This window comes from Elephas maximus, chromosome 1 (genome assembly GCF_024166365.1).
Source record: "Elephas maximus indicus isolate mEleMax1 chromosome 1, mEleMax1 primary haplotype, whole genome shotgun sequence".
In the NCBI taxonomy this organism is placed as follows: domain Eukaryota; kingdom Metazoa; phylum Chordata; class Mammalia; order Proboscidea; family Elephantidae; genus Elephas; species Elephas maximus.
In genome coordinates, this window is record NC_064819.1 from 114,554,394 (window position 1) to 114,577,818 (window position 23,425).

The window sequence follows — 23,425 nt, forward strand, 5'->3', positions numbered from 1 at the left end:
AAGATTTGAGCCTTTCTTCTGCTCAGACTTTCTTTTATTATTTACTAATTTTCTCTCCTCCATTTGTTCCTTTTTCTTCTTCTAGCCTTCCTGTTACTTGAATGGAAAGCCCCCTGGATCTGTTCTTCAAATCTATTACTCTTTCCCATTTTTATTTCATTTGGTATTAACAGAGATTAATTCATCTACTGATTTTTTTGTTTGTTTTCAAATCAGGATTCGTTTTTGTAGATGTAGCAAGTAATTGTGGGTGTGTGTGTTACTAAAAGGCATTTCAACCACCAAAGAAGGAAATTTGAAAACTAATAATTTATTTTCCTGTAACATTTAATCAATTGAAATTTTATACAAAATAGAATTGGATCAGACAGCATTTGAGATCCTGGTACAAATATTAAAAGTACAAAAGGAATTAAGCAGAAGAATGTTCAAGCAAAGACATAACATTACTAATTAGGCCATTTAAAAAATCAAAACAGAGCTACCAAAAATAATGTATTGCTACTTGACTTATAGAAACATTTCATTCATTTTTCTTATCAGGTTTCTTACATCAATTGTGATTTCACTGGCTTTAGTTTTATAATCTTTGGGACTGAAGACCTAGTGTCTACATTAAGAAACTGACATAATTAGGAACTGCTGATTTCTAAGTCAACCCACCTCTATGGAGAAGAATGCAAAAATGTACTCAAGAACGTCCACCCTGTATTACCCCTACCCACTGGCAAGGGCATTCTGGGAGTCCTGAATAGAAAGCATCTGACCATCTGTATTTTGAGTCACAAACTTCAACTGAACAATCATTGTGTATCAAGAGATATCACCAGAAGTCAAGTCATTTTCATGTGGGCCTTGGGATCCACAGTCTATTCATTTTGGTTCATATTCTCTTTGAATGCTGCCTTGATTCTAGATGTGGAACAGGAAGGGGTGCATAGGAGTGGCATTTAGTCTTCAGGTTGCAGCTGGTTGTGGTTGCCACATTCACATTAAAAAAAAAAAAAAAAGATAAGATTAGGGCACTTTACAGAGTTTCTTTCACTGGGCCTGTTAGAAGTCAGCATTGAAACAAAAGTTTTGTTTTTTTTTTTTCTTTAGTGTTATTCAAGCTTAGAAAGAACTGAGAATAAAAACTTCCTGAGGTGGTAAAAATAAGAGAACTAAAGTATTTATCCCACCCACCTTGACTACATTCTCCAAACTGGTTCTCTCTGAAAATGCTAAGCATCTGTTACTCTTAAGCTTTGCAGAGAAAAAAAAAAAAAAAAGGTAGAAAATGTCAACGGAATAAAGAGGGAGAAACTGGAGGGCAGAAGGAGGCTGATATTTAGCTATTCGTGGAACATCTGTGATAATATGAACCTCTGATGGATACTCATTCACGTTCTTCAATGTTGCATACTCTGCTTTTTCCTAGTTTTACATATGGTATAAAATCTCACACTGTTGCCCAGGATTCCTATTATTATTATTTTTTTAATTAACTTTTATTGAGCTTCAAGTGAACGTTTACAAATCAAGTCAGACTGTCACATATAAGTTTATATACACCTTACTCCGTTCTTCCACTTGCTCTCCCCCTAATGAGTCAACCCTTCCAGTCTCTCCTTTCGTGACAATTTTGCCAGCTTCCAACTCTCTCTATCCTCCCATCCCCCCTCCAGACAGGAGATGCCAACACAGTCTCAAGTGTCCACCTGATATCATTAGCTCACTCTTCATTAGCATCTCTCTCCTACCCACTGTCCAGTCCCTTTCATGACCGCTGAGTTGTCTTCGGGAATGGTTCCTGTCCTGGGCCAACAGAAGGTTTGGGGACCATGACTGCCGGGATTCCTCTAGTCTCAGTCAGACCATTAAGTCTGGTCTTTTTGTGAGAATTTGGGGTCTGCATCCCACTGATCTCCTGCTCCCTCAGGGGTTCTCTGATGTGCTCCCTGCCAGGGCAGTCATCGGTTGTAGCCGGGCACCATCTAGTTCTTCTGGTCTCAGGATGGGATTCCTATTATTTTTATGAGTAGCTTCCCTATTGCTTCAGAAGAGTGGAAGAGCATTTACCACCTGAATTTTGTCTTTTCTTCATCTAGTTTCTCCACTGGAAAATACCATAACTTCTGATTTCATCAGGCTGGACACATTTCTCAGTCTCTATAAATAGGGAGCTCATCACACAGACATCTAGGCTTGAGGCGTGCAAAACTTTCACTAGTGGAGTCATCCATGTTTAGAAAATGCTGTACTAGTTGCTGAAACCAGTTGCCATTGAGTCAATTCTGACTCATGGCGATCCTATGCATGTCAGAGTAGAACTGTGCTCCATAGGGTTTTCAAAGGCTGAATTTTCAGAAGTAGATCTCCGGGCCTTTCTTCCTAGGCTCTTTTGGGTGGATTTGAACTGCCAAACTTTCAGTTAGTAGCTGAGCACTTAACCATCTACGTTACCCAGGGGCTGGAGAACACTGTACAGTACCTCCCAATAAACAGAGTCATCATAGCAGTCCCAGTCAGATGGCTGTTCCCAGATGGGTAATCTTAGAATTAAACCTGTGAAGGTGGGGAAGGATAAAAACAGACAAGTTATGATGCTGAAAAAGAAAATATATTTGCATAGTAATTTGAATACTATTATAAACTCATTTTGAGCTTACATGGTTACTTTAGCGCAAGAAGTTTAGAGCATTTTAATTTTTATCACTTGACATGTCTATTAATTATCAGTTACGCTGAGAGCATAACTGGGGTACAGCAAAATGTTTACTTCTAATGCTGACCTGTAATCAGCCCTCCAACAACTGCTGTTCCGATGGAAGAGCCCAGTGCAGCTGCCTGCATGGCCATGGAAGACCTAGGAAGCCAAAGGAAAAGAATCATGTTTTTCCTGGACATCAGCAACCTAATCTCACCTGTTAAGGATGTGGACGTCTGTCATCTTCTAGCCAGAGTGCAGCATTACAAAAGTAAACATTCAGTGCAATTTTTCTTCACTCTCCTATTTTTTATTTTCTTTGAAACTTTTGGGCAATGTTAAAAAAAAATTCTTAGGAGCATTTAATCAAGAACCACCTTTTGATTTATTTTTATGAATGATCAGAAGATCTTCCTTAGAAAGAGTTTAACACTCAGGTTCTGACCCCTTTTCTGATTTATTCAACAAATATTTATTAAGCTCTGTGCCAGCTTCATTTCTAGACACTGAGGACAGAGTAACATTCAAAACAACGTTAGGCTACTATCTTTTCACACCCCATTTCAATAGAGACAATTACTATAATCAATAAGGTCAGAAAAGCTAATCTCTTTATATGCCTATACAATGGCTTTCTAAACATAATTCATTCCAGCATATATTGCAGGGAAAACTCCTTGAAGATATTAAAGTCAATGTTTATATGTCATCTTAGAAATAGCTATGTTAGAATAAAATTAGTAAAAAGTAGTTCATAATTTTGGGAATGAAAGAATGTGACTAAAAAAAACAATGGAAACATATAAGGATGTTTTGTGAATGACAAATAAACTAGAATGTGGGACTCTCCTTTGATGCTACAACAATGCCTCACTCATAGCAGGCAATTAATAAACAGTTGTTGAATTGAATGAATGAGTCCAGGAAGACAGACAGCTGAAAAATGAGAGTTTTCTTGTATTTCAGCCTCATCATTCAAGGGAGAGAATGCACTAAACTCAGATTACTTTTTTGAATTTGAGGGGTTTCATTTTTTTTTCCATTCATTTGACTAACCTGTTGCTGGTGAGTGGATTCTTACTCACAGTGACCCTATAGGACAGTAGAACTGCCCCATGGAGTTCCCAAGGAGCAGCTGATGGATTTGAACTGCCAACATTTAGGAGGCAAGTTCTTAACCACTGTGCCACTAGGGCTCCTTATTTGACTAGTAAGGTTGAATATTTAATTTTATTTATTAATTTGATTTTCTTTTTATGTAAACTGATTATTTGTGTCCTTAGCCCAGTATTTGCCAAGACCTTTACAAGGTGTTAATAGATATTTTTGATAAAAAGTGTTCCATGATAAAATAGGTTTGTAAAATACTGGGTTAAACAAAGTTGTTTACAGCATTATTATAGTTAAAAAAAAATATTGTAGTTAAGCTGCCATAATTTACAAAATTTCCAAAAATATCCTTCAAGAATATTAACTTCCCATTGTTCTATGCTTATCAAGAAATCAGATTTGCATTTCCATAATCTGAATTGACTTATGTCAATAAATAGTCTTGACTCTTGGACAAGATGTTCTATCTGGTGTCAGACACGTGTGTGAGTATTATCCACATGAATGAGCATTCCAAGGTTTGCTTGACTCCCGTGAGTAGATTGAGAATGTGTTGCTAAAATTGCACACCCAGGAACGGGATCTCAACTGTGGAACTACCCAAAGTCTGCCCAACCAATGAGACCCAGTCTATGAGAGCCTGACAGATGTGTTTTATTACAATTATGAAACTGGTGTAGGTATGATGCTCAAGAATTCCTCCATTCACTTAAAAAAATGTTTGTGTCGTGTATGCACATGATAATATTTATTATCTGTTTAAAAAAAATGTACCTTAGATGAAGGTTTACAGAACAAACTAGCTGCTCATTAAATGGTTAGTATACATATTGTTTTATGACATTGGTTAACAACCCCATGATATGTCAATACTCTCCCTTCTCGAACTTGGGTTTCCTATTACCAGCTTTCCTGTCCCCTCCTGCCTTCTAGTCCTTGCCGCTGGGCCGGTATGCCTCTTTAGTCTCATTTTGTTTTATGGCCTATCTAATCTTTGGCTGAAGGGTGAACCTCGGAAGTAACTTCATTACTGAGCTAAAAGGGTGTTCAGGGGCCATAATCTTGGGGTTTCTTCAGTCTCTGTCAGGCCAGCGAGTCTGGTCTTTTTTTTTTTTTTGAGTTAGAATTTTGTTCTACATTTTCTCTAGTTTTATCCGGGGCCCTCAATTGTGATCCCTGTCAGAGCAGTCAGTGGTGGTAGCTGGGCACCATCTAGTTATACTAGACTCAGTCCGGTGGAGGCCATGGTAGCTGTGGTCCATTAGTCCTTTGGACTAATCTTTCCCTTGTATCTTTAGTTCTCTTCATTCTCCCTTGCTCACGAAAGGGTGAGACCAGTGGAGTATCTTAGATGGCCGCTCACAGGCTTTTAAGACCCAAGATGCTACTTACCAAAGTAGAATATAGGACATTTTCTTTATAAACTATGCTATGCCAATTGAGCTAGTTGTTCCCCATGCACATAATAACATTTAGGAGTTGAGCTTAATGATAAATGCTTTCATGTGCTTGGTTTACATTAAAATCCTTATAGCATTTGGTCTCAACAACCTGTTAGGTGCTAGAGAGAACCAAAAGAAAGTGTGGATATTTTTGGTGGGATTGTCCTCCAAATTTACAAAAAGGTTAGACAAAGAAAATACAAAGAAGAAATGGGCCAATGATACACATGGAAGAGGAAGCAAATTTTCTATTTGGTAGAAAATATGATTAAGTTTTTCTAATATTTTCCACTACTGAACTCAACTGGATTTAACTAATCAAGTGGTCACCCTGAGACATTTTCACACATTCACCTTTTCTTCGTGCTTTTAATTTGCTTTAAAAATTGAGTGGATTCCTGTGTAACCTGGACTTTGTGATCTTTCTAGCTCTTCGTATGGATGAACTTCTTGTCAAATTGTTCATACCTTATTGAGTAAAAGGAACAACTGATCACTTCCATTCTCCTGGGCTTGGCTGATAGCTTTTCTTATTTTGATCATTGAACTAAACACTTTTGCCCCCATTGGGAAGAATCCAGATCTGTTAGAACTAGAAAGGATCTTAGAGAATAGTCCCATTCATCCATTTTACAGAAGAGGTAACTGCGTGAACAGAGAATTGAGTTACTTGTCAAAGTCCACTGAAATAGTGGCAGAGTTGAGACCATATGCCAGTCTTCTCAATTCCCTAGAACCAACTGCTTTCCACATTATATTACATTATCTCATTCTTCTTTGCTGTGGGTTGGATAGAAATGACCATTTACCTCGTTCAGATATGCCCACTCCTCCATTTTTGTAAGACCAAGTAAAAGTGCAAGCTGACTCTAATCTGATTATGCTAGTCAAATTGCCCTGTCTATTTGGAAACGGGAACCAATTTCCATTCACCAATTTCTAAGGAAAATAAATTGAAATTATCACTGTAAATTTAAAAAGTAAGGTAATAAGTTCAGTTAATGTACCTCTTCCAATTCATCCATTCTCTCAGTTGTATCTGGCTGGCTACAATAGAGACAATGCTTATGAACAGTGGCCTGGACTGCTAAAAAGAAAGCTCTTCCATCACTGGATGTCTCAAAGAGTGAGAAAAACACCACTGGAACTCCAGGTCAGGAAAGCCATTGTTTCACTCACGTGTCAGACACTCCCATGGCTATCGCCACAATGCTTGCGAGGCCTCCTACTATGCCAGGTAAGCCATGCAGGTTATGGACCCCACATGTGTCTTGAATCCTCAGTGTAGTAGCAAAAAATGGCTAAAATTATAACAAGAAGAGGGGTTATTATTTTGAAAGGTGTACAGGGCTCCATAATTGAAAGTAAAATGGGAGTGCAGGAAGAATATTACCTACAGCTCAGTTCTCCCATCCTTATCTTAAACCTGCTTAAGTCAAAGAATCTAAATACACTGGTAGCAAAACTGCCCAGTGGTCTTTAGTAGATGGGTTTGAAGGTGAATGATTTCAAGTACTACTTTTTCCTCACCTACTGATGACATCTTAAAAAACCAAAAACCATACTCACTGCCGTCAAGTCGATTCTAACTCGTCACCCTAAACGACAGGGTAGAACTGCCACTTAGAGTTTCCAAGGAGCGCCTGGTGGATTTGAACTGCCGACCTTTTGGTTAGCAGCCAAACTCTTAACCACTACACCGACAGGATTTCCAATGACATCTTAAACTCCTTTAAATGAGCACTGAGTCCTTAATTATACGAAACAAACCAATAAAAAACAACAAACTTCAGTGAAACTGCTCCTTAAGAAAATTAGAGAAGTACTTAACATTCAGTTCATACTTTTATAAATAACTGATATCAGATTTTTTCCTGGGCACAGAGAAACTCAGGAAAGAATAGAAACCACTGGACCACTGAAATGTGACTAGTATTTCAGAAAGGAAGGTGAATGACTCCCAAACAGTGGGAGGTTCTTACAAAAGGATATTTCACAGCTTTACACTGCTAGTGGGGAGTAAGAAGATGGTGGTGGGGAGATTCAAAGTTTGACTTGGAGGGTCTTCAATACTTACAGTCAGCAACTTAAACCCAATCACGGAGATAATTCCTGCAATGCTACCAATGACCATTGAACCATATGGGTTAATGTTCATGTCTGCACAAGCACCCACAGCTACTCCTCCAGCAAGGGTTGCATTCTGAATGTGAACCTGTGTTGAGGTCAGAAACATGGATGAGATGAGGTGAAGGAGGCGGGCAGGGTACAGAAGGAGCAGATCAGAGGAATCCAGAGTCCAAGAGATCTCAAGGCATGGTCTCAATTGAAAGAGCTACTGTTTTTTTTTTTTTTTAAAGGGAGTTCTTTGTATTTATGGAAGGTCTTTCTTTCAAACAGTTGACATTTTGATATCTTTCTTACAGGATTCTTTGACAGTGGGTGAGTAATCAGTCTAATGAGACCACTGGTGGAAGGGATACGAGGAAATCAAAAGACGAAGTTACTGTGTGAGGGTGGGGTGCATATAGAGCAAATATTCTAGCAGTGTTTCCCCTATTTATGCGGCTCTGGGGAGGCATTTGTGGTTATCATGAACAAAAAGGAGCCTATGACTGCTATATGCCCTGTAGAGTCAATGAGAGTCCAATATTCTAAGAGGGAATGTAGACACTTTGAAATGCTACAATTTACATAAGAAAGACAGCTTCTTTCTCAGGTGTTCCTGTACTGAGGAAAGGGGAACCGATATCCATTCACCTGATTTCCTTAGTAAAATCATATTCTGGCTGTTTTGCCTGAAGAAGGAAGTTTTTCAGCACTTTTAACAGAGAACCGCTGAGCTGTGTGTATATGATTTTTTTTTTTCATTTTTTTCATTTGTCTCCCTTGAGACAGTCTGTAGAGAACTGAAATACATGTCTTTAACCAAGCTTAAAAAATAAATGACAATACTCTTTTTCTCCCCCAGGCTAGAAAAGGAGGGTGACGATCTGAGAATGATTGCACCTTCACTGCCATTTCTCTAGCTTCCAGATATGAACTTCAAAACACCAACTTTGGAGAGATTTTTTTTTTTAACTTTTTATTTTGAAGTAGTTTTAGACTTACATAAAAGTTGCAGAAATACTAGAAAATTTTCATATATCCCCCACTCAGTTTTCCTCAATGTTAACATCTTACATAACCACAAAGTAAAAAAAAAAAAACCATAGGACTGGGAAATTCGCATTGGTACAATACTATTAAGTAAAGACCTGATTGGAATTTTCCCACTAATATGCTTTTACTGTTCCAGGATCCTCTCCAGGATCTCAATTGCACTTAGTTGTTATTCCTTTAGGAGAAATATTTGCAGTGGAGAGAACAGAGTCAATTTTTCCCATCCTACTCTTCTCTTGTTTCTTAGGGAAGATTTTCTAAGAACTTGGAGGCAGTTAGCTTTATCATTAAAGAAATATTCCTCAAATTTAAATTTTTTTTTACATATCTATATTCCCTAATGGAATGTTAATTACTTGAGAACACTTTGTAATTTGCCAGAGTGTAAATTTCACGAATAAATGAATGAATATATAATTTTTTTTTTTAATTTCAAAATATTTCTTCAAGGTATGCTGTGTTCTGATTTATCCTGATGTCTCAGTAATGATGCAGGCATAACTGACTCCTCTGATGATGTTAGCATTGCTAAGTGAAATTTTCCTAGGAGTTAATACGTCACTTACCATATTGAGCTTGCCTCTATTCTCAGCAAGACTGGAGGAGGCATAGGATGTGAGCACACAGGCAGCCAGAGAGAAGTAGGTGTTTACCATGGCTCTGTACTGCTTTTGTCCAGTATCAGCAAGAGCAGAATTAAAGCTGGGCCAAAAGATCCATAGGAAAAGAGTCCCTGCAGTAAACCACAAAAAGGATATTAGCTCTGAATATGAAAGGCAGTCCAATGGATGCAGTTTGCCTCAGGCTCTGCAGATGTCTCTACTTTTAAGACTTAATTATCTACTAGTTAAACCTGGTGGCATAGTGGTTCAGTATTATGGCTGCTAACCAAAAGGTTGGCAGTTTGAGTCTACCAGGCGCTTCTTGGAAACTCTATGGGACAGTTTTACTCTGTCCTATGGGATCACTATGAGTTGGAATTGACTTGATGGAAACAGTTTTTTTTTTTTTTTTTTAATCTAATAGTTGGGGGCAGTCCGTGGTGGTTCATGGGTAGAATTCTTGCCTTCATGCCAGGGACCTGGGTTGAATTCCTAGTTAGAGCATCTCAAGCACAGCTACCACCCACCCGTCAGTGGAGTCTTGTGTGTTGCTAGAATGCTGAATAGCTTTCGGCAAAGACAGACTAGGAAGAAAGACCTGACAATTTACCACTGTAAAATCAATCAATGAAGCTCTGTGGATCATGACAGCCTGATCCCATTGTACATGGGGTTGCCATGAGTTGGTGGCTGACTCCTTGACAGCTAACAACAACACCTAAGGGAAAAGGAGGAACGGAGAGCCAACTTAAGCAAAAGTACTCTTCGAGGATGTTCTCCTGGGACATCTTCACACCTATGATGGAGTTAACCTTCCCTTGGGTCTAACCGGAAACCCTTGTGGCGTAGTGGTTAAGTGCTATGGCTGCTAAGCAAAAGGTTGGCAGTTTGAATCCTCCAGTTGCTCCTTGGAAACCCTCTGGGGCAGTTCTACTCTGTCTTATAGGGTCGCTATGAGTCGGAATCGACTCGACGGCACTGGGTTTAGTTTGGTTTAGTTTGTTTTTTTGGGTCTAACCAAATAGACAAGAATCAGGCAAGTTCATTTCTACTCACCAATCATTGCAAACAAGTCTGAGTGGTACTCAGATTCTTTGTTGTGATGTTTCCATGTCAGATCAGAATGATATAAGATGCCTGCTACAGCCAAGCCAAAGTAGGCCCCAAAGGCATGGATGGTCATTGATGCCCCAATATCAGAGGCCTAGGGAGCAAAACAACATTCATGTAAATAGAGGTGAAACTGAGTCTCACTGCAGGAGGACAGTCCATGAAAGAACTGCTTCATTGGTTGCAAACTTTAAGAGAGACAGAGAAAGAGAGAGGGGGATAAAAGAGGCCAGTGAAAGAAAAATAATAGGCTTTGGAGTACACATAACTGGCTTAAAATCTTAGTTCTGGTACTTCCTTGTGATGTGAATTTGGACAAGTTACTAAATTTCTCTCGATCTCAAGTTCCTTAGAAATGGGGAAATATTACACATCTAACATAGTTGTGGAAACCCTGGTGGCGTAGTGATTTAGTGGTGTGGCTGCTAACCAAAAGGTTGGCAGTTCAAATCCACCAGGCACTCCTAGGAAACCCTATGGGGCAGTTCTGTTATGTTCTAGAGGGTCTCTGTGAGTTAGAATTGACTCAGTGGCAACGGTAGTAGGTAACATAGTTGTGATCAGACTTAGATGAGACCGTGTTCGTAAAGTGTTAAGGTCCTTGGTGGGCAAGTAATATATTTTAGGTTACTTCTCCAAATTAGGGAAATTCTAAGCAAAAATATTATGTACTGTGCTTTAATACTGTACTTGATACTTAATAAAGATGATTTGCATTCACTTGACATAGACTGGTTAAAGCTCACTTAAATGCAATTCAAAGAGTTAAAGTGTCAAAAAGCCAGTTTTTTCCCATTTCTTTTTCCTCTTTGCTGTATAATGTCAAGAAAACCAGTTGATGCCCAGAATTCATTTAAAGAAAGATATTTAAGTTCTCTCTTTAAGACATGGGATGGATTCGGCCCAGTTTTCTACTTCTACAGGACTGTTTTGTACCTTGTTCTTAGTAAAACAGGGAAATGATACAAATTTGAGGCTTTCAAATTGGTTCAAATTGGAGTAAAATGAGTCTCCTGGTTGTTTTTTTTATTTTATGACTAGAAATGGATAGAGATACTACCCTTGAAGATCCATACTCTATTGGAAAGATACCAAGTACCATTTCAGGAAATGCGACTCCTTCCAGCAAACTTTAGCCTCCCAGCCATGATTAGCCCCTTCACAGTTTGGAGAACCTTGCTTTGTTTCACCATGAGAGGTGATTTCAAGAGGGTAGGAGGTAGGAATTAGTCATGCTTGAACTTTACAAATAGTCTGTGTATTTGTGTCTCCCTTTAAATGCTCACGTATTTGTAGGCAAAAGAACCTGCTCTGTTTCTTCATCTGGAACCACCAAATTAGTCTTTATTCAGCTGACACACATAGGCTACAGGATCTTTGTTTATCTGGCCTACTTACTTGGTGGCTCCATCTTGTACTAGTCAACTCCTCTCTCCTTGCTCAAGCCATTTAGTTCGTCATTACCAATCCAAAACTCTGTACTTGCAGTTACATTAACTTTAAGTGTTTTCTACCCATTTTTATTTGATAAACTCTGACACACCTTTGTACATATGTCAGAGATTCAAAGATATATACATACCTTTGTATATATGTCAGAGATACAAAGATATATACATACCTTTGTATATATGTCAGAGTTTATCAAATAAAAATGGGTAGAAAAGCACTTTAAGTTAATGTAACAGCAAGTACAGAGTTTTGGATTGGTAATGACAAACTAAATGGCTTTGGTCCAGGTCAGAGAGGCCCTTCCTGAATCCACCACTGAAATTAGGTCTTCCAGTTATACTCTCTTGTAAGTTCTTCTACTTATTTTTCATAGCATGTGTTACAATTTGTAATAATAATTACATTTGCTTTTGTGTGATTGTTTATTTGATGTCTGTCTCTTCCACTAGGCTGTAAGCTCTATAAAGATAGACACCAAAACTATTTGGTTCATTACTGGATCATCTAGAAAGTTGTCAAAAGTATTTGCTGTTGAACTAAATGTTCGATAGAGGTATAAGCAAAATCCTAGAGCATGGACAGAAGTGTTCTATTCATTGTCCTTGGGGGAATCAGTGGGATTTTCATGGAGGAGAAGAAATTTGACATGGGCTTTAATAAAAGCCCTACTACGTCCCTAGTAGTTAAATTATAAAGAGGTAAGGATCATTGGTAGGCAACATAGCATAGTGAAAAGAGTTGTAGAGCCAGAAAAATCTAGATTTAATCCAGATTCAGCAAAATTTGTGATCAACAGTTTCATTGTGTATAAATGATAACAACAATAAAACCTACGTTATACTGTTGTTGCGAAGATGAAATAAGGTAATGTTTGTAAAACCCCTGGTAAACAATTGGCACTTAATAAATGATGGCTAATTCTTACTATTTGCTGAGGAGTCACTTTCACCAAATTTTAAGTTCTGGTGTCATACAAGGGTTTATCCTTGCATAGAGTAGAGACACTTATTATATGTCGTGGCCTGAACTGATGCCCAAACCCAGGGAAGTATAAACCCTCTAACCCTTACCTTGAATATCTCACCAACAAGATATTCATTGCTAGCAAAGACGGTAATTTCTAAAATCGTCATGATCAGCATTTGGATTGGACTTGTTTTTCCCAGGACAGCTCCAAAAGAAATCAAAACTGTAGCTGTGCTGAGGTCTGCATTTATCACGCTGAGGGAAAAAGAAAGACTAAAATGAAGAACAGTGCATAGCCAAAGTCAAATTATAAGCTGCAGTGAACCATTAGCCAGTTGATGTAGAGTTGATTCTGACTCATGGAGACCCCAGGATGTAAGAATGGAACTGTGCTCCATTGAGTTTTCAATAGCTGACTTTTCACAAGTAAATCTCCTGACCTCTGTGTGGACTTGAACTTCTAACCTCCTGATTAGCAGCCAAGTGCTTGAACTGTTCGCACTACCCGGGGACTCTATACTGAACTATAGCATCATCTTACCCAGATTGCAAGGCCCTTTGCTCCATCAACGTCCCATCAGGTACTTTGCCGAGGTCCACTCTTATTCCCCCTGAACTTCCTCACTCCTCCTCTCTTCCCCTCACCATATACAGTTTCATTGTTCTAAACATTTCCTTTATTTTTACTTCCCTGTCCTTATCTTTTTATTTTAGGGTTTTACTTTATTTTTATTGCTCTGATAAATGAATTAGTTCCCAGAATAATGGTTTACTGTTGCACAACGACAAGAACATGTGTTTACATTTAAAATACAATCTTAGAAAAAAAACAAATGGGGGATTTTTATCTCCCTGTAGCTAAGAAGGAAGAAATAATAATTTTATGAAGGGAATTTCTTGTACCCTTGAAGTCGAACCAGAAAGGTCACGGATATGAATGTATGATTTAGCTCAGTAGAGCAAGGAATTGATTTGGACCCCTTGATTCCAAGCATCTTCTGTTACTAAAGAGAAACAATTTTCCAGCCAGTTCAGAGCCTGAATAACAAGGGACTAAGCAGGGCCACAATTGCTCCGAAAGTACGGTGGCTGAAAAATAAGGGATGCTCACTTTTTGATGCTAATGTCAAATTTCCGTCCACCGCTATGTAGGAGCCCCTGTATAAGTGTAGCCCATTGGAGGCCCAGAGCAGCAATAAAAAAGCTGAAGCCCACACTGCTGAAGCTATATTTCTTCAGGAAAGTCATGAGGAAGCCAAACCCAACGAATATCATAACATGCACATCTTGGAAAACTGGAAAAGAACAGAGGAAAAAAATCCATGTTAGAGGATAAACACTAAGAAGGTGTTTTGTTATTGTTGTTAGCCACTGTCCAGTCGGCCCCAGAATCATGGTGACCCCATGCACAATGGAATGAAATTCTGCCTGGTCCTGTACCAACCCTGTGATCAGTTGGTTGCAGATCAGACCATTGTGATCCATGGGTTTTCATTGGTTGCTTTTTGAAAGTACGTCACTGGGCTTTTCTTTGCAGTCCATCTTAGTATGGAAGTTGAAACTTACTCAGCATCATAGCAACACACAAGCCTCCACTAACAGACGGGTGGTGGCTGTGCCCAAGGTGCATTGGCTGGGAATCAAACTCAGGTCTCCCACAAGGAAGGTGAGAACCCTACCACTGAACCACCACAGCCCCTTAAGAAGGTATTCCATCACATTCTAGCCCATTTAGTAAATGCTACTACCTTTGCATAAAACACTGCAAAAGGAGAGCATTAACTGAGAGGCAAAAGGCTGGTCTCTAGTGTCAGCTTGGCTACTTACCAGCCATGAGATCTTGGAAATGTTATCTAGTATTTGAGCCTTTTCCTGATACGCTATGCACTATCATACAGTGTGCCTTTGATCTTCTCCATGAAGAAGTTTTCATTACTTTCCATCCAAGAATATCTTTGTAAAGCATAGTTCAAGTACCACCTTCTGTTGCAGACTTTCCTAATACTCCCAGAGAAAATTAATATTCTTGTTTTTCACACAAACTTTCTGTATATATGTCAGCTTTAGTATTTGACACATTGTATTTGCATTTATTTAGTGTGTATCACACTGTAAAGGTTTTTTTTTTTTTTAATAATTGATGAGGTGTCCATCTCCTGCACAAGATTTTAAGTTTTCTAATTGAAGGGACTAGATCATACTTACTCTTAACTCCCTAGAATTTTCCATAATGGCCTGCATATTGAAGGAGAGGCAGTAAGTGTTTCATGGAGGAATGAATAGATGAATGACCTAAGGTCTCCATCTGCAAAATGTGGATAGTAAATAATACCAGTCCTGGAAACCTAACCAGATCATTATTCGAGGCAAATGGGATAATGTCTTTATTAGCTCTTTGTAAACCATGAAGCACCAAACAAACATAAGGAAGGTAGTTTTCTTATTGAGGAAAGAACATTAGAGTTGGTATCAGAAGGCTTGGGTTCAAATGCCCCAGTTCCAATACATAATTGTGTGACCTTGGGCAAGTCACTTGTTCTCTGTTTTAGTGTTCTCACCTGCAAGATTAAAAAGATCCTATTTCACAAGTTAACTCTGAGTGAGATCACCTGTGTGGAAGGATTTGTATGCAGTAAAGCACTATACACATAAAACATATAATCAAATATAAGATAGAGGAAACACAGGCTCTTCCCTTAGGAAGCTTATGGCTTAGCTGGTAAGACATATTTAGCTAAACCATATAAAATTACTGATTTTTCAAGTTGAAAATGTTTGGCTATTGGCTATTTCATATGATTCATCCTCATAGATACACAAAGCAAATGGAGGCTTGATTGGGAATAGATACAAAACCAGAGAGAGAAAATAAAACCTCAAGTGTTGAATTAGCATTAACCATAGTGGTCAGAGGTTCAATGAAACAGATAGTGGGGAGGACAGGCCTGGAAAAATACCCCAGAGGAAACTGACATTAGAGAGGCCAATTAATTTATCTAAAAGATGGAGTCAGGGTTTTAATGCAGGCCTGACTCCATTGACTTTTCCATTTATTGAGCACTGTGAGAATAAAAGGAATCCCTGGTGGCCATAGTGGTTAAGTGCTATGGCTGCACCAAGAGGTCGGCAGTTCGAATCCCCCAGGTGCTCCTTGGAAACTCTATGGGACTGTTCTACTCTGTCCTATAGGGTTGCTATGAGTCAGAATCGACTTGATGGCAGTAGGTTTGATTTGAGGTTGGGTGGGAATATAAAAGGGAAGTGCTGGTAGCACAACAGGTAAGACCTTGGCTGCTAATCAAAAAGTTGGTAGTTCGAATCCACCAGCTGCTCCTTGGAAACTGTATGGGGCAGTTTTACTCTGTCCTATAGGGTCTCTATGTGTCAAAATCAACTTGACAGCAATGGTTTGGGAATATAAAGGAGCCCTGAAAGTGCAGTGGTTAAGTGCTCAGCTGCTAATCGAAAGGCTGAGAGTTCGAACCCATCAGCCGCACCATGGGAGAAAGATGTGGCAGTTTGCTTCCTTAAAGATTTACAGCCTTGGAAACCCTATGAGGGCAGTTCTACTCCATCCTATAGGGTCACTATGAGTTGGAATGGACTTGACGGGTACAGGATTTTTTTACGGGTGGTGATATAAAAATAAATGAGGTAGAGTTCCGGAGTTCCGGCATGCAGAGACATTTTACTATCCCTTAGATCCTCTCTGCCTCTGTTCTGCCATCAACCTTAGGTGGCAGTGCGTTTGAGGGTGGGGGATTATGGCACCCCACTCAGGCTTGCCTACTTTAGCAAGCACTCTGATGTACTGCCCAGATCCCTCCTTCAGATTAAAGGACTCATTCCTCCCGTCTACCCCTGTTGCTAGAGAAGCTGCTGGGTGACAGTCCTCAGCTGTCAGTCTTCTCTGGGAATTGCTCTTGTGCTGCTCCAGGTCACAACCTTTCCCCACGGTAGTCCGCATTTAATGACTGATCCCTCATTTCAGGAAAGGACACCCTGAAGGGCCATCTCAGCTTCAGAGCTCCCTGTGGGGTCAGCTAGCTGATGCCTTCCTCCTCTGACCAGTCTCCCCCCTCCCCCCAAATGTTGATCCTGAGAGTGCTGAGGAGCCCAACCTGCAACGCCTTCCCTATGTGCTTCACCTGCCTCAACAAACCTTCACTGATTTTCTTCCTGATACAACTTACATTTTTTCAAACTTTGCTGCTACTGTAATTAAATCCAGTAAACTAATCTGTGGCAGTCATCACATTCAGATGAAGAAGCTGGCTTGCCAAAGGTGCCAAAGATTTGAAAAGGGCCCCTTGGAGAATATGGATGGCTATTTGAAAAGGGTCCTTTGGAAGCATGGGGTCTTGTCTCATGGTATTAGTCTGATGATAAATAACGGGACATACAGGTATGGCGGGTGTAATAGATTGAGTCAGAAATGTCCTTTGGTGATCTAGAAGCCAGTCTAACATTTGTATAAGTTTAGCAAATATAAGAATGAAGAACATAAGAAAACTAGACCGAACTCTTCATGATTCAGGCACACATTATAGACTTGTTAATTCTTTTGACCCCATTTATACACTGGGTCTTTTGGACACGTTACTGTTCATCAGAAGCTCCTCCTAAGAGGGGCTGTATGGAGGGTAAGAAAGGAAACAGCTGATGTCTGAAAATCAGCCCTGATAGCAGCTCTGAGGGAAGTCTTGAAGAGGAGAAGTCTGCACCATCTACATTTTCGTGAAGTTACAGACTGGCAGCAAGTCTCACCTATGCTAGTGTTCTGGATGTCCCATACCAACCCAGGGACCTGCAAAATTGGGGTTTTATTTGACCTGCTGATAGGAGATCAGCAACACTAACCACGAACCTTAACTCATTTATTTCTGCTTTGGGTTTTGAAATACAAGTGACAATATATCTTCATTTTTCTTTTTAAATTATTTTGCCACCATATAATTTCAACATGTAAACACTTGATTTAGATCATAGACTAAATTGAAGGAAATTTTAGAGAATATGATGGCTGTTATTGGTTAGATGAGGGGTGCAAATGTGCTTGGCTGTTAACCAAAAGGTTAGAGGTTTGAGCCCACCCAGAGGACCATGGGAGAAAGGCCTGGTGATCCGCTTCTGAAACTCAGTAACTGAAAACCCTATGGAGTACAGTTCTTTTACTCTGACATACATGGAATCTCCACGAGTCGATTTCGACTTGCAGGTAATTGGCTAACTGGTTAATGATTTTTCAGAGCATCCTGGGACTAAATTTTCTCCTCTTTAAAGGAAGATTTGGATTAGAAACAGTGTAAAATGTCTTCTCATTCTATAGTTTGTTTTGTTTATTGTATTTTATTTTGTTTTTATACTTAGGCCCTAAGAACCAAAGAAGTTAAGGGATTTGTGTATAGTCACAAAGCTAGAATAAAAATAAGAATGCAGTTTTACTAGACTTCACTGTTTTTTCTTTTTATCCCATCCTGTCTTTTCCTAAACATTATTTTGTTTTTTTCTTAAAGTACTGTTGTTTCTCCTATTATCAACTAAATTGAAAGTGGGGAGCGGGTTTGTTTTTTTTTTATATGGTGGGAAAAATTTCATTTTTTAACCGTGCCCCAGTATTTTTTTTCTCTGATCTAATTTCAGTTATTGCTTTTTACCACAAGGGGGGATAATACCTCTATGATTCCAGTTGCTAAGGAGAGCTTACAAAGCTGTGAATGCTGTTGACAAATATTGATTCTGTATAAAAGACATGGATAAAAGATTTATAGACCACTAGGATTAGAAAAAAAAAAAAAGGATTATGCATTATCTTTCCATTCCTAGCTAAGAATTTGTGGGTGGGGGGCCAGGGAAGGGACCACACATTTGGTTTTGTGGTACAAGGCTCTGCTATTAAAAGGTTAAAGTACCATTTTTCAGAGGAAAAAGGGATTTTTTTTTTTAGTAGTTTGAACTTTGGGGAGTTCATCCAATAGGTTTTGAGAATCAGGGAATTCCAACGAGGGTTAGTTTTGCCCTTAGGAGAACACTTGGCAATGTCTGCAGCCATTTTTGCTTGGTGGGTGGGGCTCCTGGGAGTCCAGGGATGCTGCTGAACGTCCACAATACGCAGGACACCCCCTCAACAAAGGATATTCTGGTTCCAAATGCTAATAGTGCTGCTGTCGAGGGAAAAAAAAAAAAAATTTTTTTTTTTTTTTTTTTGGTCTAAATCGGATTGTGCCTTTAAGGATTCAGAGCGCTATAAAACTTTCCTTTAAACATTTTAGACCAAAGAGAAAACACTAGCCTGATATAAATAGATTTTCTGCTTAATGGAGCAAATTTTGCACTGTTTTGAACCAAGACTGAAGGGGAAGGGAACCAGGTTTCCATTTTTCCCTGCTTCCTTCTCCTCTTCCTTGCTACCCCCTAAGATCATAAAAAAAAAAAGTACACAGTATTTTTATTTCAAGCATTTTCCTGAAAATTGCTAACAGAAAGTGAATAAACCCTTTGCCGTCAAGTTGATTCTAACTCATAGCGACCCTATAGGACAGAGTAGAACAGCCCCATAGGGTTTTCAAGGAGCACCTGGTGGATCCGACCTCTTGGTTAGCAGTGGTAGCTCTTAACCACTACACCACCAGGATTTCCGAAAATGAATGGGGGTACCGAAAAATATAAAAATGAAAATACTCAAGATATTGGAATCCTACAGTGTTCTTACAATTCCGGTCTCCTGGCTGAAGTGTTTGTGCCCTTCACATTTTAGGAAAGCATTGCACTGATCAAGAACCCCGGAAACTATTGCCCTGAGGTAATCTTTAAGCCTTAAACCGAAATATCACCTGAAATCTTCTTAAAACCAAACAATAGTTTAGCTTGACAAGTAAAGAACGTCTGCCTTGAGCATTTTGCTCTTTTAAGAGCTATCTATGTGGGATCAAATTGACAACAGCAACTTAAAAGATTAGATAGGAACCTTAGAGGGCAGAGAGTTTATGTTAGCGGTGAAGGAATGACTCCGAAAAGGAGGGTAAAAATGGATGCACAACTCGAAGAATGTAATCAAAGTCACTGAAATGTACATGCAGAAACTTGAATTGGTGTATTTTTTTGGTGTATATTCTCAACAACAAAAAATAAGTTATTTAAAAAAGAACACTGCTTTAGCTTTATGATAATTAGTAATTCATGTTTTGTTTGAGTTCTGTATTAGTTGTATGCTCCTGGATAACAGACCAATCTGAGCCTCAGTTTCCTTATTTATAAAATAGGAATAATCTCATTCTATAAGGCTCCGTTAGGGCAAGCCTTTGTTTTATTTACCTTGTAATGTACCCAGACCTGGTGGCGTAGTGTTTAAGAGCTACGTCTGCTAATTAAAAGGTTGGCAGTTCGAATCCACCAGGAGTTCCTTGGAAACTCTATGGGGAAGTTATACTCTGACCCATAAGGTCACTATGAGTTGGAATCCACTTGACGGCAATGGGTTTGGTTTTGGTTTAATGTACCCAGTACCTGGAATATAAAAAACAAACCAAACCTGTTTGCCATCGAGTGGATTCCAACTCATAGCGACCCTATAGGACAGGGTAGAACTGCCCCACAGGGTTTCCAAAGCTGTAAATCTTTATGGCAGCAGACTACCATATATGTCTCTCTCCCTCACCTGGGACATAGTACATACCAAATAAATAAAGATTAAGTATGTAAAATCCTAGTGCATGTATAACACTCAATTATCTTTTATGTTTTAGTATTGGTACGTATTAAGAAGGCTATCACATTTAGGATCAATCTTAAGGAATGTCACAGTTTTTAGCATTTTCAAAACAGCCAAACCTGCCTCTTTGCTTATTTGATGACCCTCACGTAAAACTTCTTTCGTTAGTTTTGTAAGGGAATGTATCACCTATATATATATTTCACTATATAAATCCAAATCAGTCTTGGTTGAATAGATTCTGACTTATAGTGACCCTATAGGACAGAGTAGAACTGCCCCATAGGCTTTCCAAGGAGCACCTGGTGGATTCAAACCGCCGACCTTTTGGTTACCAGCTGTAACTCTTAACCACGTCGCCACCAGGGCTCCACTATATATATATACATAGTCCACAGTGCCTCGGCTTGGGATGATTGGCTTATCATTTGCTTTAAACTCTAAAATTTGTTCAGAGGACAAGGAATTACAATCACTCATCTTATTTTCACTGAGTAAACTCATTTTCCCACAAACAATATATTCTTGTCCTATCAAAGTTGACTGATGTTAGTGGGGGTCAAATTTTTTTTGGACGAATCTGTTGGAGACTATGGGTCCATGTAGACAGGTGTTGCCTAAATTCCTACCTGATAAACTATGCTGCCCAGATAATGTACCGGTTAAAGCACAGATTTTGGAGGCAGATAAACTGAGAATCCCACAGAGCTCTTTCAGTTACTAAACATTTGACCTTAAGCTCCCTAAACCCCAGTTTCATCACTGGTGTTTCTTCTTCACATCTGTATTCAGAGTTGCTCTGAGGATGAGAAAATAAATGCAAATTGAGTTAGCACAGTGCCTGGAATGAACAAAGCATTCATTAATAGTAGCTTTTATTATGATTTAAAATTTGTGCTAAATCTGCTTCTAAGAAAGGATTTGGATTTGAGATTGGGAACCAGAACTTTCCAGGATACAATTATCATCATCATCATCCCTTTCGTCAGTATACAGAAAAAAAAAAAAAAAAAAAAAAAACCCAAAGTTGATTTTGACTCATAGCAACCCTACAGGGCAGAATAGAACTACCCCATAGGGTTTACAAGCTGGTGGATTCCAACTGCCCACCTTTTGGTTGGCAGCTGAGCTCTTAACCACTGCGCCAACAGGGCTTCTTCACTAGTATAGTAAAAAAAACCCATTGGCATCGATTCCAACTTACAGAGACTGAGGTCTTATGAGTTCGATGATGAGTAACACTGTGGATGCTTCTCTTATTACATTTCATTCGGCTTCTGTGTTTGTATGCTTACTCTGTGTGCTTGCTTATTATTTATTCAAAAAGACTGCAGACTTTGAGCGAACACTGCCAGTCACTCAGGGACTCTTTCAGGAGAAAGTGAATGCAGTTCTAAAGGTAAAAATGATAGGGTGGCTGGTCCTTTGTTTACATGTGTACCAGTTAGGTCTTAGAATAAAGGCATGGTGCTTGTTTTATCTTTGAATAAGTTTGATGTAGCACATGTTTGGTACTTAGCAAAAATGTTGATTAAACAAACAAATGGATGAAATAAGTGAAATGTGCAAAATCATGCAGGGTTGAACTTGAATAGATTCAAGTGAGCATTAACTTTGAAATTAGCATACATATTTAATCGAAGATGCTCTTGGACATCTAGTGAAGAGAACTAGACTTGGAGTCTGAGTCTCTGAGTTATGACGTTAACTCTGCCCTTAACTCTCGATTGTGCATTTTGGCTAAGTCACTTAGCAGCTCTAGAATGTAACTGTGGCTAACATATGGATAATATTGATATTAACTCCCTCAAAAAGCTGCAGGAATGATAAAACATATACCGAACTGTTTTTACAAAGCCTTACGCCTATGCTCTAAAGCTAAAATAAATATTGCTGCTTTTTAATATTAAAAAATTTAAATTATTTAAGCCTCATTTAATAACAAAACAAAAAACACCTATATAATAAGAATATACTACTACCTCCCTCCCTGGTTAATGCAGTCATGAATGTGCCAGGATAGGCACTCAGGAAATGATAGTTATTATTGTTATATGAAATCTCGTATAGCTTGCCATTCCAAATTTGGAACTAAATCCCTTCCTTCCCTCAGTCACCATTCCTAGGGAAGGATTCTTCTTTTAATATATGTCTAGGTGCTCACTTTTTTTTTTTCTCATATCAAAGGAAAAAATTGTGTTTCCTTTAGAATATTAGAAAACCCTAGAGTATTCTTTGTCAACTAAAACTCCGTTAACTTCACATATCTCTCTAAATGCCCCTTCTGATGCCCTAGAATTCCCACAGGAAATCCAGGCTCATCTCTCACCACTCTATTTTGTATCCATTCTATCTTCCAAAGTTCCCTTTGGCTTTTGTGTGTTTGCGTGTATGACATTGTTATACCTTATAGAACTAATGATCAATTCAAGAAACGAACAAACGAAAGAATCCTTTAGCAGTAGGTAGAAAACACAAAACATTGACCAATTATTTCAATTTTCAGTTTCTTGTTCTAATATCTCAATAGAAACAGATTCTATCTGAACACATAACAGTAGAGAGAAGAAGGCCAGATACTAGAGCAGAAACATACAACTATCATCTAATTCTACAAAGAGGTCATATGTGGAGCTTAAGTGGTTACAGTATTTAAAGACTGGATTTTCTAAGAACCCAAAGAACCCCAAAACATAATAAGAAGTAGATTGCTTACTTACAAGGATATAACTCAAGGAAGCTGTCCGTGACATTTGGCTTCGAGGTGCTGTTCACCTGAATAGTGTTCTGATCATTTCCATAGTGAACAAACAATTTAAATAAAACAATCATGGCAGCCTCCAGGCCAATGGCCATTAGAGGGAATTTGACCCTCATGTTTGTGGCAAAGGCCAGAGGCACACTGAGGGCTTCTCAGGCTGTGGAAGGTTGATAAGAACAGAAGGATTACCCTGTATGTGAAATTGGCTGCATGCTCAAGGCACTTCAGTGACATAGCAAGAAAAAAAATGGGCAGTGCTGGTTAAAATGTCCCACCCATTAGGGACATTATGCTTTGCAATCTAATTGTTGTTCTAAATGTTGGTTTGAAGAATATACAATATATATTGGAAGAAGCCAGATGATAGAATTGATCAATTGCACAAAAATGTCTAGAATCTTATTTGACTTAATTTAGCAG

At 38.8% G+C, this 23,425-nt stretch overlaps 1 protein-coding gene across 1 annotated transcript; it reads right to left on the bottom strand.

Moving 5' to 3' along the window:
• Positions 1–394: 394 nt before the first annotated feature.
• On the bottom strand, positions 395–23,150 carry RHAG (Rh associated glycoprotein). The gene is made up of 10 exons (XM_049875370.1): positions 22,965–23,150; positions 13,645–13,828; positions 12,638–12,788; positions 10,062–10,209; positions 8,970–9,136; positions 7,319–7,456; positions 6,421–6,542; positions 2,775–2,848; positions 2,474–2,547; positions 395–968 (listed from the first exon to the last, which is right to left on the bottom strand). Exons 1-10 carry the CDS (start codon positions 23,119–23,121, stop codon positions 951–953), a joined length of 1,233 nt encoding a protein of 410 aa, XP_049731327.1. The 5' UTR covers positions 23,122–23,150; the 3' UTR covers positions 395–950.
• Positions 23,151–23,425: the final 275 nt, after the last annotated feature.